Here is a 22,174-nt window from a genome sequence, read left to right as displayed (position 1 = left end):
GTTAAACTTGACGTTTCAAACATGCTTGTATTTCTAAGCCTAATTGAAACAAATTAATTTTGATTTAAAAAAAATAATTTCATTTCAGCATTGTCCTAGTCGTCGATATGATGCGGTGCAACCGCCAAGGGGCATAGAAATTAAAACTGGACAAGTATTAGGGCCCACGGAAAAAGAAGCACTGCCCATTGAATTCATTAAACCGATATACAGCAATCGCATTAATGTTTTACCCAGAACGCCCAAAATAACCTTCCCTGACAAAGTCGATGTGAACATAGCCACTACGTTATCAGAAGTGGGATCAGATAACAATTTTCTAGTCGCGGCCAATCTTTTCACTGTCGTCGATACTGGAGACGGTGCAAAGCTTATGCCACTAAAACTACAGACTAATACAGTAAATAGTTCTACAGAACCAATATGCTCTCCCGCTGTGGTGGATAGCAATACACATGTACAGAAAAACAGTGAATTCGCAGATATAGTTATAAAAAACAATTGCATAGTCATCACACCGAAAGTAATTCCACCCACTAAATCACTTGAAAAACACTGCCCCTGTTGTGAGCTATTGAGGAAGATTTGTAAATTGCGACAAACGCACATAACTGATTTCTTCGTATCTAATAGAGTGAAGGAGAAGAAGTGTGAATGCAGAAATAAAAACTATCCAAATATTACGAACAAATTGAAAATGTTGGTGAATTGTTTCAAAACACAATCCAATGTTTTGTATACTCAGCTGTTGCAGAGACTTGATAAACGTTACGTAGGAAACGATGTTAAGAATGAATCGACGGATTTTAATTTGGAAGACTTTGGTATGTATTTTTAAAGTGAAAGTCATCGATCTCATATTAAAAAGTGGATGCACAATCAGCGACCAAAAAACGTCGCCACTCAATGAGTGCCAAACACAAGTTCTTGGCACTCAATCCAAGTAGTCGCATTTGCAAATTAAACCTTAAACTTAATCCTTAAGGTTGAATTTTCTCTGAATTTGGGATTTTATTGAATATTGGACCATATTTAAATTTTCTTTACCAACAATTCTAAAACTGTCAAAACTAAATAAGTGAAATTTTCTACATGATTGTGCGTCCTTATATTATAAGAGGTCAATGGTGAAAGTTCAATTTTTCTCATATAAACCGTTGTTATCTATACTTAATATTATAAAGAGGTAAAGTTTGTGGTATTGTAGGGGTAATCTCTGGATCTACTAAACCGATTTTGGAAATTATTTATTTATTTATTTCAGGAAAAATTTAATACTTTCTGGACTTCTGCCGATTTAGGCAGGGCGTGTCCGATTTGCACGGAATAAATGACCTCTTGACTCCGAAGTCAGCATGTGCATGGTACCGCGTTTTTCATTCATATATCTTGTTTAAAAGTCCGACATAGTAGAGTGCTTGAGCGGAGATTAAATAGCATGTTCAGCTCTAGGATTAACAAAGGGAAGGTTTTGAGAGTTTCCATTGCGTGTGCTGCGTAAGGGCGATGCCTCATTATCGTTGCGTTTCCTCGTTGCAACTGATCTACTCATTATATGCCACACCAGCTTAGCGTTTATGCATAACGCAAGAGGACGCATAAAAACCCAGACTCAACAATACATGCAAATCAAATGACCACTGTCCGTTGGCCGTTGAAACGTCGCCTGCGACGTCGACACGTCTTACAATGGAATTCATAGATATTACGGGGGCGCCCCTAGGGGACCGTTAACCCGCTGTAAATAAACAAATATAAATCATACAATTGTTCCTGTTTCAGCCACAGCAATATCATACCAATGCAAAGTAATGGCGCGGGCGACAGTCATAAGAAATATTAATGTGAAAAGAGCAATACAAATTGCGTTTTCAAAATTCAATACCGAAACTGGGGAGCCCATAAAGTTGGCGGAGAAATTGTTCAAAATATTTGACGTGGATCTAGCCGACATGTATACAGAGTTTCTGGGATTTCTCACTGCGGATCAGGCAGATTCGATTGGAAAATTCGAAGAGTACTTCATAAGGAACTGTGTTAGAGATTTAATACAGAAAATTGAGGTAATTAAGGATTCGTCTTTTGATTCATTGATGAAATGCTTGAAAGACATGAATATTTTATTTGCCATTTATACAACAACTAGCTGACGCCGCGCGGTTTCACCCGCGTGGTTCCCGTTCCCGTAGGAATACAGGGATAATATATAGCCTATAGCCTTCCTCGATAAAAGGGCTAGAAGAATTTTTCAAATCAGACCAGTAGTTCCTGAGATCAGCGCATTCAATCAAACAAACAAACTCTTCAGCTTTATATTATTAGTATAGATATGCAGTAAAGTTTTTTTTTATGATATAGACTAATCCACTAAGAATCCTTAATCCAAACTTGTAATCCTTAGTAGTAATTTTCAAAAACTGTCTGTATTTTTTTTGTTTTAAAAAAATATTTGCCATATTTTTAAATATGATCAATATTTCCATTCTCCTCTAACTAGTCGGGGAAGGGAAAGTACGGGAATAAATTGTAATGAAATAAAGCTATTTTTATTTTTATTATTTGAATTAAGAATGGGTTGTATGAAACAATTGAGGCAGGGAAATGGTAGTGGAAACTTTGTATGGAAGTATGTTCTTTGAATTTGGTAAAATGTAAATGTTTAACTAACAGATTGATTTACGTATAGATAGATAATAATAATAATAATAATAATAATAATAATAATCGTTTATTCTCTATAGGTAAAAATAGCTTAACACTATAATTAATGGATGAGTAACAGGTATCTAAACTAAGAAAGAACTTCTATTAAGATAGTCGTTTTACTAAACTAAGAAAGGCTTTTAAAAATCCAACTCCATAATTAAGCTTACTAATTGATTCTTAAGTATAATGATATTTTGTTCAGGCCCAAGTCGACGACATGGTGAAGCGATGCTCGTTATTAAATCAAATGAAGCAGATGTTCAGCAGCAAGTCGACAACAGCATGCGACATCTGCTGCGGACTGCTGCGGGACTTGGAGCAGTATCCCGAGCTGGCGCGCCACGTGTTCTCGCTGTTCCCGCACCGACGGCAACAACAGTAAGTGCTGCAGATGTGCAGCAGCAAGTCGACAACACCATGCGACATCTGCTGCGGACTGCTGCGGGACTTGGAGCAGTATCCCGAGCTGGCGCGCCACGTGTTTTCGCTGTTCCCGCACCGACGGCAACAACAGTAAGTGCTGCAGATGTGCAGCAGCAAGTCGACAACAGCATGCGACATCTGCTGCGGACTGCTGCGGGACTTGGAGCAGTATCCCGAGCTGGCGCGCCACGTGTTCTCGCTGTTCCCGCACCGACGGCAACAACAGTAAGTGCTGCAGATGTGCAGCAGCAAGTCGACAACAGCATGCGACATCTGCTGCGGACTGTTGCGGGACTTGGAGCAGTATCCCGAGCTGGTGCGCCACGTGTCCTCGCTGTTCCCGCACCGACGGCAACAACAGTAAGTGCAGCAGATGTGCAGCAGCAAGTCGACAACAGCATGCGACATCTGCTGCGGACTGCCGCGGGACTTGGAGCAGTATCCCGAGCTGGCGCGCCACGTGTTCTCGCTGTTCCCGCACCGACGGCAACAACAGTAAGTGCTGCAGATGTGCAGCAGCAAGTCGACAACAGCGTGCGACATCTGCTGCGGGACTTGGAGCAGTATCCCGAGCTGGCGCGCCACTTGTTCTCGCTGTTCCCGCATCGACGGCAACAAGAGTAAGTGCAGATGTTTCCTTGGCTAAGTTTGTTGTGGGCTCTTCGCGGACCAAGGCGCTTTTGGAACCATAGTAACTTTATTTTTAGGTTTTCAACTTGGGTTTTCACCATTAATTCATAACATAACTTGACGTTTCAAAGTGCTTGTAAAGTAAGCCTAATTTAAATACTTAAATAAATTTTGAATTTTATATTTGCAGGCAAAATGTATTAGGCCATAAAACTCATAATATACAAGAAATAACTAGTCATGGAGTTACGGAAGAGAATAACTCAATAGGAAGTTCGGAGACGAGCGATAAACGTACAGAAGTAACTCAGCACAGTAATACTGAATTGAGAAACAAAAGTCCAAAAGTAAGCGATAGTGTAGCCAAAGAAACACTCATAGTTATGGATTATGAGGCTGACAACTCTTGCAGGTGATTATGTATTTATACTATTTGTTAAGATTACTTTATCTGACAATGTGAAATTGTAAACACCGTTAGACTATAATCTGTCTCGCGAGATTGTGAACTGTTTAAAGATTGTGAGCCGCAACATATTCCTAATAACCAGAAAATGAGTGGTTCAGAAACCAACGGTTAATTTAGGTAGGTTTGGTATTTTTCGTTTTATTTGTATGTTCTTCCTTACAATCTACCGAAAAATAACAACTTAAATTATTGTAAGCAGTTTGTTGCGGTTCACAATTTTTCGACAGTTTACAATATCTCGAGATAGGTTTTAATCTATCTCGCGATCTATCTATCTATCTATTACCCGAATCTATACTAATTTTACAAAGAGGAAGATTTTGTATGTTTGTTTAAACGCGCTAATGTTTGGATTTGATACTACCAATCAGATTGTAAATATCCTTTTTTGTTTTGTGATGTAGGTGTAGTTTAAAGATGAGAGGGGATAAGTGGAGAAACTTTGTATAATGGTAGGCGTCCACATATCCGCAAATGGATTTTTAATTTTACGGTAGATTAAATCCGATTCGTATGATGTGATGTGCATTTGTATGACTTTTTTTTTTATTCTTTACAAGCACTTAACTACAATCTCATCTGATGGTAAGTGATGATGCAGTCTAAGATGGAAGCGGGCTAACTTGTTAGGAGGAGGATGAAATCCACACCACTTTCGGTTTCTACACGGCATCGTACCGGAACGCTAAATCGCTTGGCGGTACGTCTTTGCCGGTAGGGTGATAACTAGCCACGGTCGAAGCCTCCCACCAGCTAGATTTGGACCAAATTAAGAAAATCTCAATCTGCCCAGCCGGGGATCGAACCCAGGACCTCCGTCTTGTAAATCTACCGCGCATACCACTGCGCCACGGAGGCCGTCAAAACGGACTTTATAATAGGAGTTCTAAATTCTATTTGATGCGATGCGTCCGACACTTATGCTGATATGTGGACGCCTACGTTTAAAGATATTTGAAGCCTCAATAGCTCAACGGTTAGAGCGGTCGGACTCATCACCGAGGGGTGGTGGTTCTATCTTCTATTGTCGTGCCCACTCCTAATACAGTATTTCGCGACTACTTATTAAAAAAAAAAAGTGTCGATCACAAAGGTGTCCTGTCAACTTACATTTTGATTTTATTGTAAAACCTTTTAAACTTTTTATTAAATATATTTTGTTATTATTTTTAGTGAAGAGGAATTAGGTATTGATATGGATGAAGAGAATGAAGAGAATGAAGAAGAAACGTCAGCTGATAGGAGAGAAGACGAAAGAGTACAACTAGTCACTAGAACGGCATATGTAAGTCATTTTGTATGTTATACAAAAATTGTTTAAACATATTGACGAAAATGCCAGATAAACATAAATTAGTGGTACTGGTACAACTTTATAACATGTACTAGCGGACACCCGCGACTTCGTCCGCGTAAAACTCGATGTAAACTTTCAACTACCCTTACCCTACCCTACCCCTACCCTTTGATATGAGTCAACTACCCTATTTTTCAAAGAGTTATGGGAACGTGGGTTCTCGTACTACCATACATTTTTGGTACCTAGTGCTGTGGTTCTCAACAGAGAGGGCCTGGGTTTGATTCCCAGCTCGAGTCAGTTAAGGATTTTATATTGGGTCAGGTCTGGTTTGGTCTAGGCATTGGTCGTGGCTTGTACCCTACCTTCAAAGCGCCAAGTCCATAAATGTAGGCCTAGCATGTGACCAACGACATCTCTGTAGAGATAAATAGACAAAATGTTGACCAATGGGAGCAGAGTAGCCCCAGTCTTATCTCTTTGGTCGCAACGCAATGAATGAGATAGTGCTATTTCCGGTTGCGCCGCTATTGGTTAAAGTTTGTCTATTGATCTTCACGAGATATGTCGTTGATGGCATGTTAGACGTACTTATCATTGGAAAAAAAAGATCTTAAAAAAAATCTTAAATAATTTTAGATCTGTTTAACAAGTTACTACAGTTATACTATACTATGCACAAAAATTAAGGGAGCAGAAACAAAATCCAAATTTTTGGGGGATTTTTTTTTTTTTTTTATTCTTTATAAGTTAGCCCTTGACTACAATCTCACCTGATGGTAAGTGATGATGCAGTCTAAGATGGAAGCGGGCTAACTTGTTAGGAGGAGAGGTTAAAAAATGAAAAAAAATTTTTTTTTTTTTTTCTCAAAAATTTTCGTTTTTTTTTTCTTAAATTTTTCAAGTCACTAATACAGAATTGAAAAATGAAAAAAAAATTTTTTTCAGTTTTGATAAAAATTATGACATTTTCAGAGCGAAATTCTTGCTCCTTTAATTTTTTCAAAAATTCGATCAAGTAGGAAAAAAGTTGGCTGGATTGAATTGAAACTTTGTAGGGTTTTTGTGGGTATATTGAACAGTAAAAGGCACACTTAACGTCAGTGGTTTCCGCAATATTTTTGATTAGGCGCTTGATTTTCCAAAAAACGACAAAAAGCCCTTTTTTGGATGCTTTTTCAAATTCATGTAATGATTGAAAAAAATTTTTTTTTTCAAAATTCAAGCCAATCCTTGTAGAGAATTTATTTCAAGTTTTTAAAACCAACCTCAAAATTTCTGTGCGATCATTGGTTGCTGAGATATTGGTAATCAAAGACAAAATGATCTTTTTCCATTCAAACATCGATATCTCAGCGAGAAATGCTCGTATCGAGATTTAAAAAAAACGAAATTAAATCTGAATAAACAAGCTATCCGGTCCATATGGAGGTTGAGTCGAAAAAATTTTTTCCACGTCCGTAGATTAAAAAAAAAACCAAAAAAAATTCGAAAAATTTTTTTTCGGTGGTTTTCTTATGATTACTCGAAAAATATTTTCAAAAAAAAATTTTCAAACTCAGATCCAAAAACTAAACACTTAGAGCTACAATTAGCTTTTTTTTTTTGCTGTACGACCATTTTTGTATAAGTTACAGCCTGTTGAAAATCCCCCAAAAATTTGGATTTTGTTTCTGCTCCCTTAATTTTTGTGCATAGTATATTTATTAAAGTTGTTTTTTTTACTTATAGGAAGCCCTAGATACACCTGAACTCACTATAACCAAGACTGAAATACAGGACCACAGCGAAACGGACATGTCTATGCTCATTATGTCTGAGGACGAATCCATCAAAACTGAACCTGTGGATTGGACAAGAGACGAAGACAAACTTATTCTTGAAATGCTAAAACAATTTTTAACGCCCCAAGAGAGAAGCGACAAAACTATTGTAGAAATAATCAAAGAAAAAGATTTATTAAACATAATAACCAAAAAATTGACCGATAAGTCTTTGAACGATGTTACCGAACGAGTGTTGTATTTATTACAAATATTAATTTTAAGTGATTATGAAAAGGAAAAATGAATTTTACCAATGAATACGCTTGTATATTTTATTTATTACAATGATAGTGATGACATGAATTTGTTGTTTTCTTTGATTATAAAAAAAATATCCTATGTACATATTTCAAACCTTAGAACATGTTGGCTATAGTTAGATCTCTGTATTGTAGTAATGTAACTAAATAACTGAACTACCTTACAAAGTTACAAAGAGGCTTAGTGCCTGGTGGCTTGGCCACTTGGCATTCCTCGTAGCGAATATTCGCGCGGTGCGTACAGCGCAGTGTCTAAATTAAAGTACTTGTACCATAGAATTATTAGGTACTTGTACCGAATCGTAAATCTATGACTTGTAAATCTATGTGTATTGTAGTAGTCACATTGGGAACTCTATGAAACCTCGGAACCCAGATAGTGAGTAGATTTTAATTCATTTTTTATAGTTTTATAATGCTATAAGCTAAAATGCTTACTCATTAAAAATTATCTCTAATCATTTTTAACTTCCTGCTGGTTACTTAGACTTATTAAGAGCGCTATTTATGTACCCCATTTTTTGAAAATCGAGTTTACAATTCAACTAATCCAGAGTATTGAGTCCTACAGTAATATTTTAATTAGACTATTTTTAGTGTGTTGGGTGTGTGGGTCATAGATGTACTTATTATTTTTATATAAGGTGTAAGTTGTACTATGACGTTAAAATTTCATATTGATCGTATCGAAAAAGTTCAACGTAAGTTTATTAGAACCTTAAACTTTCGTTTTAACTTCCATTGTGATTCCTATGAAAATTCCTTAAAGCATCATCGTATTTTAAGCTTATATAATCGACGAAAGCAATTTGATATCACATTCTTATATAAAGTAATGAACGGCATGATCGATTTTCCCGGGTTACTATCTAAAATTAATTTTTCATACCGATTTAAACTTCCTAGTCGCCCCAACCGTAAATTTAATTTATTTTCACCTCCCTACTTTTATAAAAAATATACACGCAACTGTTGCGTTTCTCGAGCTATGAGATTATATAATGTTGAATTTTCTCATTTAGACCTAAGTTTTAGTTCTTTAGATGTAATTAAAAAAGCATGTTTTAAAAAATATCAATAATAATACTTCGATTATAACTTCTGTACCTACTCACTATTTCCGATGTTCAAACTCTTTTTTATATTTATAAGTACTTTTTCGGCAATGTATTGTCTATTTTGATTGTATTTTCTTATAATTAGTAATATTGTTTTGTAATGACTGTTTTTGCCAAAATAAATAAAAAAAAAATAAACCTATAAGACCGAGCTTTGGTAAAGTTCGTGAATATATTTTTGTAAACAGTCGATCCTCTTAGGGTCCTCATTTAAAGGAAATAATCATACTTGCTTTGACACCTAGCATACTTGTATCGACTCGTAAATCTATGAAAATAATAGAGAAGGATCTTTTATTTAATTAAACTAGTCTGAGATTTTATACATCTGTGGTCACTGGTCAGCTGGTTACGTTGACAGCCTTAATGGTTGTCATCATTCTATCAAATTCAAATGCCTGTCAAGTGTCAGATTGTCAGTGTCAACTGTCAGCCAGTTGCCAAATGCCAACTTGCCACTGTGAGTGTGAGGTGTAATTTTGATTTCGGTTTCGGAAAATTTTATAAATTTTGAATCTTGCAAAAATCACTCTTGCACGTAATTGTGCAATTTTTTAAATAATCATGGAGGAATGGATAAGTGAAGGATTATGTAAAATATTGGACTTCGAAATTCCTGAAGATTTAATAAAGTAAGACGAAAAGTAATTTCTTACTACTTTTTTAATGAATATAGGATTACAACTTACAATTATTAATTTTCCTGTTCCAGATATATTTTGTCAATACAAAATGAAAAGGACTTAAATGAGTATCTAAAAACATTACTCGATTTCGATAATTCACAGCATAAAAACTTTTACTTGGAGTTGACTAAGAAGCTGTTTCCCAATAAAGGTTAGATGTGTATCTATATGTTTAAGAAAAATTTTCATTTCCGCACAAACTGCAATTGAGGGTGGATTTCTGGGTGACAACAATTTTCAACAAAATTTGCTTAGCGTAAATGTGAATACATTTTACTTAATTACTAGCCGAAGCGTCACGTAGTTCCCTTTTCCGTGAAAATACGGGAACTCTCTCAAAATGATGACACTCAGTAATAATTATTATGGCTCCCTACTGGTAAAAGAATTTTCAAAATCGGATCAGTAGATTCAGAGACACCCCCTACAAGTACAGAAACATTACCCTTAATTAGTAGGAGATGTATTTGACAGCCTCCAAGACGCAGTGGCATTCGCGAGGATTTACAAGACAGAGGGGTCCTGGGCCAATTGAGGTTTTCTTAATTGGTCCAGGTCTGGCTGGTGGGAGGCTTTGGCTGTGGATAGTTACCACCCTACTGACACTGATGTACCTCCAAGCGATTTAGTGTTCCGGAACTATGTTCTCTAGAAACCGAAAGGGATGTGGATTTTTATCCTCCTCCTAACAAGTTAGCCCGCTTCCATCGTAGATTGCATCATCACTTACCGTCAGATGAAATTGTAGTCATGGGCTAACTTGTAAAAAGTAAAAAAAAAAATTGTCTTATTTAAAAATTTATAGCATGTGATCATTTCTTCTATGGATAACTACTGAAGAGTATGTAATTGATAGTTTTATCTTTTTCCAGGAAATTCCCAAACAAAGCAACAAAAGAAAAAGATATCAAAAAATAAACAACAACAGGATTTCATAAGTGAACAGACGCCTGTTACACAACATGTGAAAACTGATGAGGAGTCTAAGTCTAAGAAAAAAACTAAATTTGTCAACCTCTATTCTCAAGAAGGGAAGAACGCTCAAGTTGTTCTATTGAAAGGTTTGTTTTTGGTTAAATGATATTATTTCTATTCTATTGATTATCAAAAAATCAAATTTAAACTTAGTGAATTAAATGTTTAAGTTTACATTTAATTTTTTGACATTTTGTTTGAATTAATAAGCCTGACCTGAAGGTAGACCTAAAAAAAACTCTTGTGTGAATGAGGGCTTAGGCTGTAACCTCTTAGATTTAATTTAACTTTAGGGCCAGCACAATAACAGCAGATTTTAATTGAGTTGAACAATAAATAATAGAAATATTGAATAATGATAATAATTATAAGCCGAGCCGAAAATTATTTCCAAAATCACACGAATACAAAAATAATAGAATACAAACAATTAAAGGATAAAGAACTTAAAAATAACTTAAATTAACGAAACTTAATTCTAAAATAATAAATAAATATTGTAGGTTGATACTTGTATTATTAATTATTGTTGTTGTTGTATTATTTGGGCACCCATTTACTTTTTTCGGGTAAAGGCCTACTTCTTCTTCTTCTTCTTTATTCTGGGCCGTTTCCGCACTTAGCCATTTGATTGGCCGTTGTGCGTGGGTCCCTCCGGTGTAGGTTCCCGCTGGATTTATTCCATCCAGCCGAGCTCGCTCCAGAAGCTTAGCAGGCCGCCCAGGTCGCCGATAGCCTCATGGAGTGTCGCTGAGGAGCCAATGTAGGTTGCTCGTTGTTCCGTTACGCCTCTGCAACTGAGCATAACGTGTAGCGGTGTCTCGTCCTCCTCTATGCAGGCTCTGCACAGAGGACTGTCTGTCATACCTAGAATTGAAAGGTGTTTGTTTAGTGGGCAATGACCTGTTATGAGGCCAACTACTGTTCTCAACTTATCTTGTGGAAGGTTTATAAGTTTCTTTGTTAACCTTGGGTCGGGGCTTGGAAGTGCCTCCTTTGTATGTCTACATGTGGTTATACTGCCCCATAGTTCAGCGTGGGTTTAGGCCTACTCCATTATACCCAAATTTAAACTTAACCTTTTCATATTAACACTAACCAGTTGCATTAAAGATATTGATGTAATAAACGTTTGTATTGTAGTTGTAATTAAAATTGTACCAATTTTCAAATTTTAACTTTGAATTGTTTACAAATAGGTAGACATCACTGCGATTGTCAAGCATTGAAGCATGATTTGATAAACAACTGTCTCCAATGTGGCAGAGTTGTTTGCAAGCAAGAAGGTTCCGGGCCCTGCTTGTTTTGTGGGAATCTGGTAAGTCTACAGAATTAAAGTAACAACCTGCAATGTAATGAAGTGTTTTTTTTTATTCTTTACAAGTTATAATCAGGGATCCGTAGAATATTTTGTACAACTGATTACTATAAAGTTAATTTTTCTTGAGTAGTTTCATCTTGAGTGTGGTACGGGAACAGGAACCACGTGGGTGACACCGCGCGGCGTCTGCTAGTGTTAAATCATTTACATTAACACTATATTTATTAAATTTTGAAAAAAAGTTCATTTAAGAAACTTTACAAATAAAAAAACAACATATAAATATTTTAATGTACAACTGTAGATCACACAGTGTAACAGGGCATTGTGAAGCCTGCCGTAAATTTAGGATATTTTTAGCTTATTTTCACCTACTTTATGTTTACTACTAGCGGACGCCCGCGACTTCGTCCGCGTGGAATTCAGTTTTTCACAAATCCCGCGGGAACCATGAATTTTCCGGGATAAAAAGTAGCCCATGAATTTTTTGAACAAATTCCAAGTTTCATACAAACTTTCAGCCTCTATTTTATCCCCATGGGGGTAGAATTGATCAAAATCCTTTCTTAGCGGATGCTACATCATAACATCTACCTGCATGCCAAATTTCAGCCCGATCCTTCCAGTGGTTTGGGCTGTTTGTTTATGGATCACTATGTCAGTCAGTCACCTTTGAGTTTTGTATATTTAGATTATTTATTTTTTAATCAGGTATGCACTCCAAATGAGCAAAGAGAAATAAATGCTAAAACCAAGTCGAGCGCCAAGCTCATGGAGACTCTGATGGAGAGGAGCAGACCTAAGGGCTGGGAGGCTGCCATATCACAGAGAAACAGGCTACTAGAATATGACCGCACTAGGTAAATAAACTGGCAAATTAAATCAGATTAGTCTATTTCAAGTAGTTAAAAATCACTTATGAAACATATAGTTAGTCTGTTTGTAGTGATTTTGCCACTGGTTCGGAAGGCAGACTTTTGTGTAAAATACTCAGTTGGCCTTTTAAAACTATCTTACAATACATATTTATATAAATTTACTATTATTATTATTTCTAAATCAAAATCAAAATCAAAAATCATTTATTTCAAGTAGGCTCAGTTTACAAGCTCTTTTGACATGTCAGTTGACTATTTGTAAAGATTCTACCACCGGTTCGGAAGGCAGGTTCTGCTGAGAAGATACTCAACAGTTGCTCTTTTGAAAAAGTCATACAGTATTATAATTTACAATTGATAACAATTACTGTTTACATTTCTTATAGTTTTACTTAATGTGTGAAGGTGGAAGCTGATCCAACGGCCTCCAAAGGAACTCATGTTGTAGTACGCTCAACTAAGTAAATGTTTTTTAACACATTGCTTAAAGCTATGCATTGGCAGGTCCATCACAGTCTTGGGGATCTTATTACGTACACCCAAACCTACAAAAGATTTTTTTTACTCTTTTTTTTTTGGAGACGATATGACTTATATAGACTTACTTTCTTTACTATACTATATTACTCTACTTTCTTTGAGCATGAATCACAGTACATAAAGTACGAGTATGGTGACAGATTGGAGTGTGATAGAAGCGGCAGGGATATTTTCATTTATTCATTGACAGTCGTTGGCGCCCGCTCCCCTATAGCGTTACACTCGCACTTCTGTACCATGAACGCCAATGGAAAATACGCAAAGTACCGGGCTCGGCCCCCCGCGATACGTCTCGTAAAACGTCGTCATGGGAAGTGGTTGTTTGTAGTATATACCGCACGGATTAGGACTGTTGCGGACTATAGTCCCTTTGAGCCACAGTGTAGTGTGATGGAATGTTTGCGACAAGATTAAGAAAATAATATCATATAGCAAAATTTCCCGAGGACAAATCTGTTAGCAAAAGTATATAAATACAATAAAAGGTACCAACAAAGCTACCCAATCAAACATTAACCTGGCATCCAATAAAATAAAAACCCTTTACCCACACGGTGATTGTAAAATTATTCAAAATTTCAAATCCCAGACCAGCCTTTTAGGTATTTTGGGCTTCAACCTCTCCATTACGTTGACCGAAGTATTTGTGTCCATTCAAATAATATGCCCCGTGACTCCCTTTTCGTAAGTCTGCCCAAATGTAATATGGAAATTCATAACGAAAATATGTGATACGTCTTATTTTTCATTGATTAATTTTTTACTGACTTATTTTATTTACTAATATACATTTTTTTTAGTTGTTTATTTACATTTTATTAGCACACAACAACAAAAAAAAGAAAAAATCTATACTTAATATTATAAAGCTAAAGAGTTTGTTTGTTTGTTTGATTGAACGCGCTAATGTTAGGAACTACTGGTCTGTGTATGCCACAGTGTAGTATGACGGAATGTTTGCGACACAGCGAGCGACGCACGCGCGTGACGGACGACGACAGCGACTACTTCAGCGCCAACAGCGTGTGGCTGAGCTCGGGCGAGCGCGACAAGCTGCAGCAGTACCAGCAGACGCTGCACGACAAGAAGCACGCGTCCAGGCGCAACAAGAAGATGACCTTCGACTTTGGTGGTAAGTATTGCCAGAGCCAGTGAAGTAAACTTCCATAAGAAAATCTTTAAATGTGACTTGTTAAAGGTAACAACCCAGCAAAAATTAATGGTGAAGTGAACTACGATCATTTCACCAAGTTATCGACCATAGCCCAAAAATTCGCATGATATTGAAGTAACAATCGACGGGGCATATGGGGGGGGGGGGGGGGGCGTAGGTTCTAAGAATGGATGATTATGGAAGTTTCAATGTGCTGGACTGGCAACTCTGCATTGTTAGTTACAAGTTCTATTTTAGAAAGGGTATCCAAAGCTGCTCGAGCGGAGAAGTGGAGTGAAAGTTAACTGTCAGAACATCCTTAACCCTACACCCATCGGTCATTAGTCCGGTTTTTCCGACGATGACTCCTTCCGACGACCAGGCACCCGACTGTAAATCCACGGAATGCTGAGATATATTTTGTCTCTAAGATTAGATAAGAGAAAACTTCTTCGTCCATCCGATAGTAATAGGGATGATGACTATGTTTGAATATATTGATTTAAATAAGGTCAATGTTAACTAATTTATACATGAAAAGCAAACATTGCCCGGATATTTGCAAAATAAATAAGATTATAAAATTTGTAAATCTATTAATAATCTTTTATCGTAATTAGGGGAAAATTCATACAGTTTAAGTTCCTTACATTAAATGTGACATTTTTAATAAATGAACTATAAACATAAACGCATAAATAACAAAGATATTAGTAATTTTCTTTGAACGCCCATACAAATCTAATGATCATTATGTACCTACGACGTCATTAATTCGTGCCATTTCGTATGGGGCGTTTTCCAGGGATCCGCGGCAGTGCCGCAAATCTGCCAATTTAAATCCCTGTAGCTCGGAAAGTAATGATCGCACATACTCTGTTACTTTTTAACCGACTTCCAAAAAGGAGGAGGTTCTACGTTCGGCTGTATGTATGTTTTTTTTTTTTTTTTTTTTTTTTTATGTATGTCCAGCGATAAATCCGTCATTTATTGACCGATTTTGAAAATTCTTTTTTTGTTTTGAAGGGTTTGATTCCAGGGTGGTCCCATTTTTTTCATGTCAGGATCTGATGATGGCATCCTGGAGAAATTGAGGGGAACTTTCGAAAATTGTAGAGACAGCTAGTGCGTTTGTTAGTGTTTTCATAAGATATTTTAAGCCACTACAATTTTATGAAGGTCTGGTGTTGATCTGATGATGGAGCCGAAACACAAATAATGGAACTCGTCAACGATTTACAGTAGCTACCTTGTGTTTGGACTTGATAAATTTGTATTGATGAGAACTTTCCACCTAGATGGGTTGTGACTGTATTAGGGGCTGGTGATGAAGACGAAGGACAGTGAAGAGAACTCCTCGACGGTTCACAGTAGCTACCTTGTGTTTGGACTTGATAATTTTGTATTGATGAGAACTTTCCACCTGAGAGGTCTGGTGATGAAGACGAAGGAGAGTTAAGGGAACTCCTCGACGGTTCACAGTAGCTACCTTGTGTTTGGACTTGATTAATTTTATATTGATGAATACTTTCCACCCAAATGGGTTGTGACTGCAAAAGGGGTCTGGTGATGAAGACGGAGGACAGTCAACACAATTGGTTATATTCATATTAAGTGTGGATAAAGGGAGAGTAAAATTTTGTAGGTATATGAATTATGGAGTATTTTCAAAATTGGGATTGTAGGACTTAGGTACCTGTCATAACAAAACAACGTTTTAGCTAATTGTTTGCGTTTTGTTCACACGCAGTAGGTATGCTAACACTAAAAATAAAAAAATAAAAATTTTAATAAAAAAATTCAACCGACTTCCAACTCAAAAATTAACTTAAACTAAAAAGCAAAAAATAACATCTTGCCTATGTGCTACCTTCTGATCAGTTTGAAGGCGGTGCCAATCTAGTGTCGTGTTTTAATTAAAGCTGTTTCTGAAAGAAGCACATAAATTGTGTGATTTTAACGGGTTTAATTAAAACATCACTGGCTTGGCACCGCCTTCAAATTGATCAGAAGGTAGCACATAGGCAAGATGTTATTTTTTGCTTTTTAGTTTAAGTTAATTTTTGAGTTGGAAGTCGGTTGAATTTTTTTATTAAAATTTTTTACAAAATTGCTTTACTATTAATACTAATAGTAACGAGTATACACTCTTAATTTATATACAACTAGCGGACGCCCGCGACTTCGTCGGCGTGAAACTCGATGTAAACTTTCAACTACCTCTACCCTACCCCTACCCTACCCCTACTCTACCCCTACCCTACCCCTACTCTACCCCTACCCTACCCCTACCATACCCCAAAAAAAAAAAGTATCCTATGTCCTTCTCCTGGCTCTAAACTACCTGCCCTGCCAATTTTCAGCTAAATCGGTTCAGCCGTTCTTGAGTTATAAGTGGAGTAACTAACACGACTTTCTTTTATATATATACATTTAAAAAACCGTCATCATCCCTATTTGCTTGAGCTAACTATAAATTGCTGCCTCTACTCTCAACGTTTATGGTGTATCTGACAAACTGTGGGTCTCACTCTAAAGTGTAAATTGCTTTACTATTAGTATACTCTTAATTTGAACAATTTTAAAAAACTGTCATCACTTTACAGGTCGTCAGATCATAGAAGACAACTCAATAGAGCACGAGGTGGATGAAGAGCGCATACGGCAGATAACGTCAACCGGTGGCGCGACTAGTGACCCGCAGATACTGCGGCCGGATATGTTCGCCCACTCGTTGGCTGACCGCGATGTCGCTCCGGGTGTCAACGCTCCTTTACTGCAGGTATCATCATCATATAAGTGTTGATAACATAGTACCTAAAATGCTAGAATCACAAAAAAAGTGGAAAACGATTAGTGACTTCCTTGAAGAAATTATAAAGGAAAAGGAGAAGGAGGAAATGAGAAGGAAAACAACAATAACATACATACATACATACATAAGAAAGGCGGGTATACGGCTAACAGGGTGGTAGGAGGGGTTTTAGCCGGTAAGAGTCCGGCACTACCCTTTAGGGTGTCCATGAGGATTTCCCCTCCAAAAACAAAAAAAAAAGGTATCATCATCATCATCATCATCAATCCATATTCGGCTCACTGCTGAGGTTGAGTCTCCTCTCAGAATGAAAGGGGTTCGACCTTAGTCCACCACGCTCGCCCAATGCAGATTGGCAGATTTCACACTCGAGAAAATCAAGAATATTCTCAGGTTTTGACGGCCTCCGTGGCGCAGTGGTATGCGCAGTGGACTTACAAGACGGAGGTCCTGGGTTCGATCCCCGGCTGGGCTGATTGAGATTTTCTTAATTGATCCATGTCTGGCTGGTGGGAGGCTTTGGCCGTGGCTAGTTACCACCCTACCGACAAAGACGTACCGCCAAGCGATTTAGTGTTCCGGTATGTTGTCGTGTAGAAACTGAAAGGGGTGTGGATTGTCATCCTACTTCTAAAAAGTTAGCCTGTTAGCAAGAGGCAGGTTCATCCTTATCAACACATGTCCGGCTCACTGCTGAGCTCGAGTCTCCTCTCAGAATAAGAGGGGTTAGGCCAATAGTCCACCACGCTGGTCCAATGAAGATTGGCAGACTTCACACATGCAGAGAATTAAGAAAAATCTCTGGTTTCCTCACGATGTTTTTCATTTACCGATGTGTTTGTGATATTTAATTTATTAAAATGCAAATAACTGAAATTGAGGTGCATGCCACAGACTAGATTCGAACCTATGCCCTCTGAATTGAAGGATGAGGTCATAGGTTCGGGGCCATCATGTCACATATCCATATGCTTGCTAATCTATACTAATATTATAAAGCTGAAGAGTTTGTTTGTTTGTTTGATTGAACACACTAATCTCAGGAACCACTGGTTCGATTAAAAAAAATCTTTCAGTGTTAGATAGCCCATTTATCGACAAAGGCTATAGGCTATATTTTATCCCCGTATTCCTACGGGAACGGGAACCACGCGGGTGAAAGCGCGCTGCATCTATTAGTACATATATATTGTTCCTCAGTTTGACGAGTCAGTGAACCAGGAGAGCCAAGGCTACTCCTCAGCGGTGAGGTCTTCCTGGAATCAGCACTCTCGCATCCAAGACCTGGAGCTGCAAGAGATGAGCGACTCCGGCAAGTGTCTTTCCATGCACCAACCATGGGCTTCCTTGCTGGTTGAGGGCATCAAAAGGTAAACTCAAAATCAACTAATTAACAACTTAATAGTATTAAGATTTTTCTTAGGGATTAAGATAGGGATAAAGATTTTTAGGGTTAAATAATAAGATTTAAAAAAAATGTAACTTCATTAAGTTAGCCCAGGATCCGTGGACAAAAAAATTACAAGTTTTTTTTTTATTCTTTACTAGTTAGCCCTTGACTACATTGTCACCTGATGGTAAGTGATGATGCAGTCTATGATGGAAGCGGGCTAACTTGTTAGGAGTAGTTGCTTTGTCGGTAGGGTGGTAACTAGTCATGGCCGAAGCCTTCCACCATCCACCTGGACCAATTAAGAAAAATCTCAATCAATCTGCCCAGTCGGGGATCGAACCCAGGACCTCCGTTTTGTAAGTCACTGAGCCACAAAGGCGCAGCGGAATGCGTGGTGGTTTTAAAATAGGTAAATTAGTTTAAATAAAAATTTCTGAGCGACGGAACGACACAATGTACAACGCAACTAGTAGTATATTGTGGCTGTTAAGTTCTATAACTATTAATTAATTAATTAAGCAATAGTAAATAAAAACAGCTGGTTAGTAACAAATTTTAATAACCTCGTTATTGATACAAGTTGGGAGGAGGGTAGTATACGAAAAGTTGTTACTAACCGGAATTTTTGATATAAATCGTTGACATTTTGTGTATAGAAAGAAAAGAAACAACAACTTCTTTATTTTTAAGTAATGCCACATATTACATTCTTAAATTCTAAATTATTACATAGCTTAATTGTCCACGCAAAAAAATGAGCAATAAAAGAAGAATGCCTTGCAATATGTGGCATAACCTAGAAAAAGGCCCTAACTCAGCATTTTGCCACGTACTTCCTACACAAATGAATGAATGAATGAATGAATGAATGAATGATATGAATGAATGAATGAAAATGTAAGTTTAACATGATGGTACATTTATAGAATTGAGCCTTAATACATTTTACCATAACTGGTGTATGAATTATCTTAAATAATTAAATACATTTGAAAGAAGAGAAAAAAAGAAAACTTAATTAATACAAAATAATAAGTTAAAAAATGTCCATGTCCATAAAATAATCTTGATGTCATACTAGCTTTTTTTTAATATTAAATTTAAAAAAAAAACTATGCAGCACTGATTTTCAGTTAGGACCCAGTTCAGGTGCCGCCACGTACACAGTTCAACATCCTATGTTATAATAAGCTTTATTTTTCCCATTTAGATAGTAGTATCAATATCTTAAAACTATTTTACTAATCTAAATATTTATCTAAATAATTAATTATGTACTAGTTAATAATAATAATTGGCCCCTTCGGGTATAAGCCTCCTCCATCTTTTTCCATTTGTCCCTTTCTTTTGTGAGTTCCATCCAACCTAATGCCATCCTATGTTAACTATTATAAAATAAGAACCAAATTAAAACTAATTAGGTATATAAGTACATTGATTAGAATTAAAATGTGCACGAGTGATACTACAAAGGCTCCTAATAACCCTAATAAAAAACACAGAAAAATAAAGAATAAGGGTGAAAAATTAAATTAACGGACGAGTATAATTCGGTTAGAGTTAGTAGCTGTTATGGTTTTGCAGGCACGAGGGTCGAACCTGGTACACCAGCCACCGCGGCCGCCTGTGGATTGCTTCAACCGCCAAACCACCGGACCACAGCGTCGTGAGCGCCGTTGAGAACCAGTACAGAGTGCTGCGACCAGGTAATCCGGCTCATCATTATTAGTAGTATGTATTATATATTTATTAAGTGTAACATATATGTAATACATATATAAATTTAATAATATATTTATTATTTATTTATTTATTTATTTTAATTCTTTATTGCACACAAATTAGATACAATAAAAATAAGAGAAGGAAAAAAAAATAGAAAAGTAAGATGCGCAAAGGCGGTCTAATCGCTAAAAGCGATCTCCTCCAGACAACCTTAAATGAAATATTTAAAGAAAGGATAGCGGATAGTGCAATATAACATACCTATAATAATTAAACTATTAAAAATAATATACTAAATTAAACTACATATAAAACAAAATATACTAAATATACATAAATAAAAAAAAAATATATGAGTACACCTACATACATAATTATACATAATATATATGTACCTACAATGTATATGTACCTATATATATTTAATTATTTGTATATATAATTATAATGTATTGCACCATCCCGCTCTTTCTTCGCAAGTTCTCTCGTCAGGGGTTGCCTGATAGAGATTACTTATAGTAATAAGGCCGCCTTTGGATGCGAAGTTTAATTTATCATTTTTGTGTGCAATAAAGTAATTCTTTTTCTTCATTATCAACCCATATTCGGCTTACTGCTGAGCTCGAGTCTCCTCTCAGAATGAGGGGTTAGGCCAATAGTCCACCACGCTGGCCCAATGCGGATTGGCAGACTTCACACACGCAGAGAATTAAGAAAATTCTCTGGTATACAGGTTTCCTCACGATGTTTTTACTCCATCGTTTGAGACACGTAATATTTAATTACTTAAAATGCACACAACTGAAAAGTTGGAGGTGCTCAGACCGGATTCGAACCCACACCCTCCGGAATCGGAGGCAGAGGTCATATCCACTGGGCTATCACGGCTCTATTTATATTTCTATACTAATATTATAAAGATTTGAAAGATGCATTTAGCCAGAGCGGGGATATGGAGCTAAGACCCACCACGCCACATATATTTTTTAACTGTTAACAGATGAGCAGCACAAGTTTCCAACGTTCTATCCGACGGGGTGTTTGTTGGGCTGCGTCAACGTCGACGACTGCTTGCCGCAGGAGGAGTATGCGAAGAAGTAAGTCACATTGGCAGGCCTAAGATCCTAAATAAGCCTAAAATGGGTACCAAATGTCGACCAATAGCGGTCGAGTTCGAAATATCAGTCTCTCCTTTGAATCTCTCTCTTTTGGGTTAACTTATACTTATTATCATCTTATAGTGATAGTTACAGAGTGATAGTGACACTTGTTATTTTTACCCGACTACGGCGAAGCTACTACTACCACTATATACTACATGCTACATACTATGTATGTATGTTTGTTCCACCGTAGTGCCTAAACTACTGAACCGATTTAATAAATGAGGTGTCAAAAAAATCGTAACAATTCCAATTGAGACATAGTAGAGTAGAGTCATTTTAGATATCATCATCATCATCATGTCAGCGATGGACTGTCACTGCAGGACATAGGCCTTTTGTAGGGACTTCCAAACATCACGATACTGAGCCACCTGCATCCAGCGAATCCCTGCGACTCGCTTGATGTCGTCAGTCCACCTGGTGGGGGGTCGGCCTACACTGCGCTTTCTAGTACAGGGTCGCCATTCCAGCACCTTGGGACCCCAACGTCCATCGGCTCTTCGAACTATGTGCCCCGCCCATTGCCACTTCAGCTTCGCAACTCGTTGAGCTATGTCGGTGACTTTGGTTCTTCTGCGGATCTCCTCATTTCTGATTCGATCACGCAGAGATACTCCTAACATAGCTCGTTCCATCGCCCGCTGTGTGACTCTGAGCCTATGAGACCCATAGTTAGCGATCAAGTCTCAGAACCATAGGTCATCACTGGCAACACGCACTGTTCGAAGACTTTTGTCTTCAGGCACTGAGGAATTTCGGACGAAAAGATATTTTTAGATATAAATATTTAATT

The 22,174-nt window shown here is 37.2% G+C and overlaps 2 protein-coding genes across 2 annotated transcripts in view; both read left to right on the top strand.

The window, feature by feature from the left end:
* Positions 1-7,654, top strand: part of LOC112052880 (uncharacterized) — a 28,016-nt gene extending 20,362 nt beyond the window's left edge. The window contains exons 16-23 of the mRNA XM_052887931.1: positions 89-824; positions 1,783-2,063; positions 2,909-3,084; positions 3,379-3,445; positions 3,500-3,624; positions 3,950-4,171; positions 5,402-5,513; positions 7,257-7,654. Of these exons, the coding sequence (XP_052743891.1) occupies positions 89-824; positions 1,783-2,063; positions 2,909-3,084; positions 3,379-3,445; positions 3,500-3,624; positions 3,950-4,171; positions 5,402-5,513; positions 7,257-7,595 (2,058 nt within the window). The 3' untranslated portion in view covers positions 7,596-7,654. The remainder of the gene's footprint in view (positions 1-88; positions 825-1,782; positions 2,064-2,908; positions 3,085-3,378; positions 3,446-3,499; positions 3,625-3,949; positions 4,172-5,401; positions 5,514-7,256) is intronic.
* A 1,501-nt stretch (positions 7,655-9,155) lies between these two features.
* LOC112052874 (activating signal cointegrator 1) overlaps positions 9,156-22,174 on the top strand; it is a 14,215-nt gene continuing 1,196 nt past the window's right edge. Inside the window, exons 1-10 of the mRNA XM_024092108.2 lie at positions 9,156-9,361; positions 9,442-9,566; positions 10,288-10,476; positions 11,590-11,708; positions 12,423-12,571; positions 14,098-14,261; positions 16,889-17,064; positions 18,298-18,467; positions 20,075-20,196; positions 21,216-21,312. Of these exons, the coding sequence (XP_023947876.1) occupies positions 9,294-9,361; positions 9,442-9,566; positions 10,288-10,476; positions 11,590-11,708; positions 12,423-12,571; positions 14,098-14,261; positions 16,889-17,064; positions 18,298-18,467; positions 20,075-20,196; positions 21,216-21,312 (1,379 nt within the window). The 5' untranslated portion in view covers positions 9,156-9,293. The remainder of the gene's footprint in view (positions 9,362-9,441; positions 9,567-10,287; positions 10,477-11,589; positions 11,709-12,422; positions 12,572-14,097; positions 14,262-16,888; positions 17,065-18,297; positions 18,468-20,074; positions 20,197-21,215; positions 21,313-22,174) is intronic.

The sequence above is a fragment of the Bicyclus anynana genome, chromosome 20 (genome assembly GCF_947172395.1).
Source record: "Bicyclus anynana chromosome 20, ilBicAnyn1.1, whole genome shotgun sequence".
Lineage (NCBI taxonomy): Eukaryota > Metazoa > Arthropoda > Insecta > Lepidoptera > Nymphalidae > Bicyclus > Bicyclus anynana.
The sequence above is the reverse complement of the archived record's forward strand: the minus strand, read 5'-3'. Positions and strand labels throughout refer to the sequence as shown.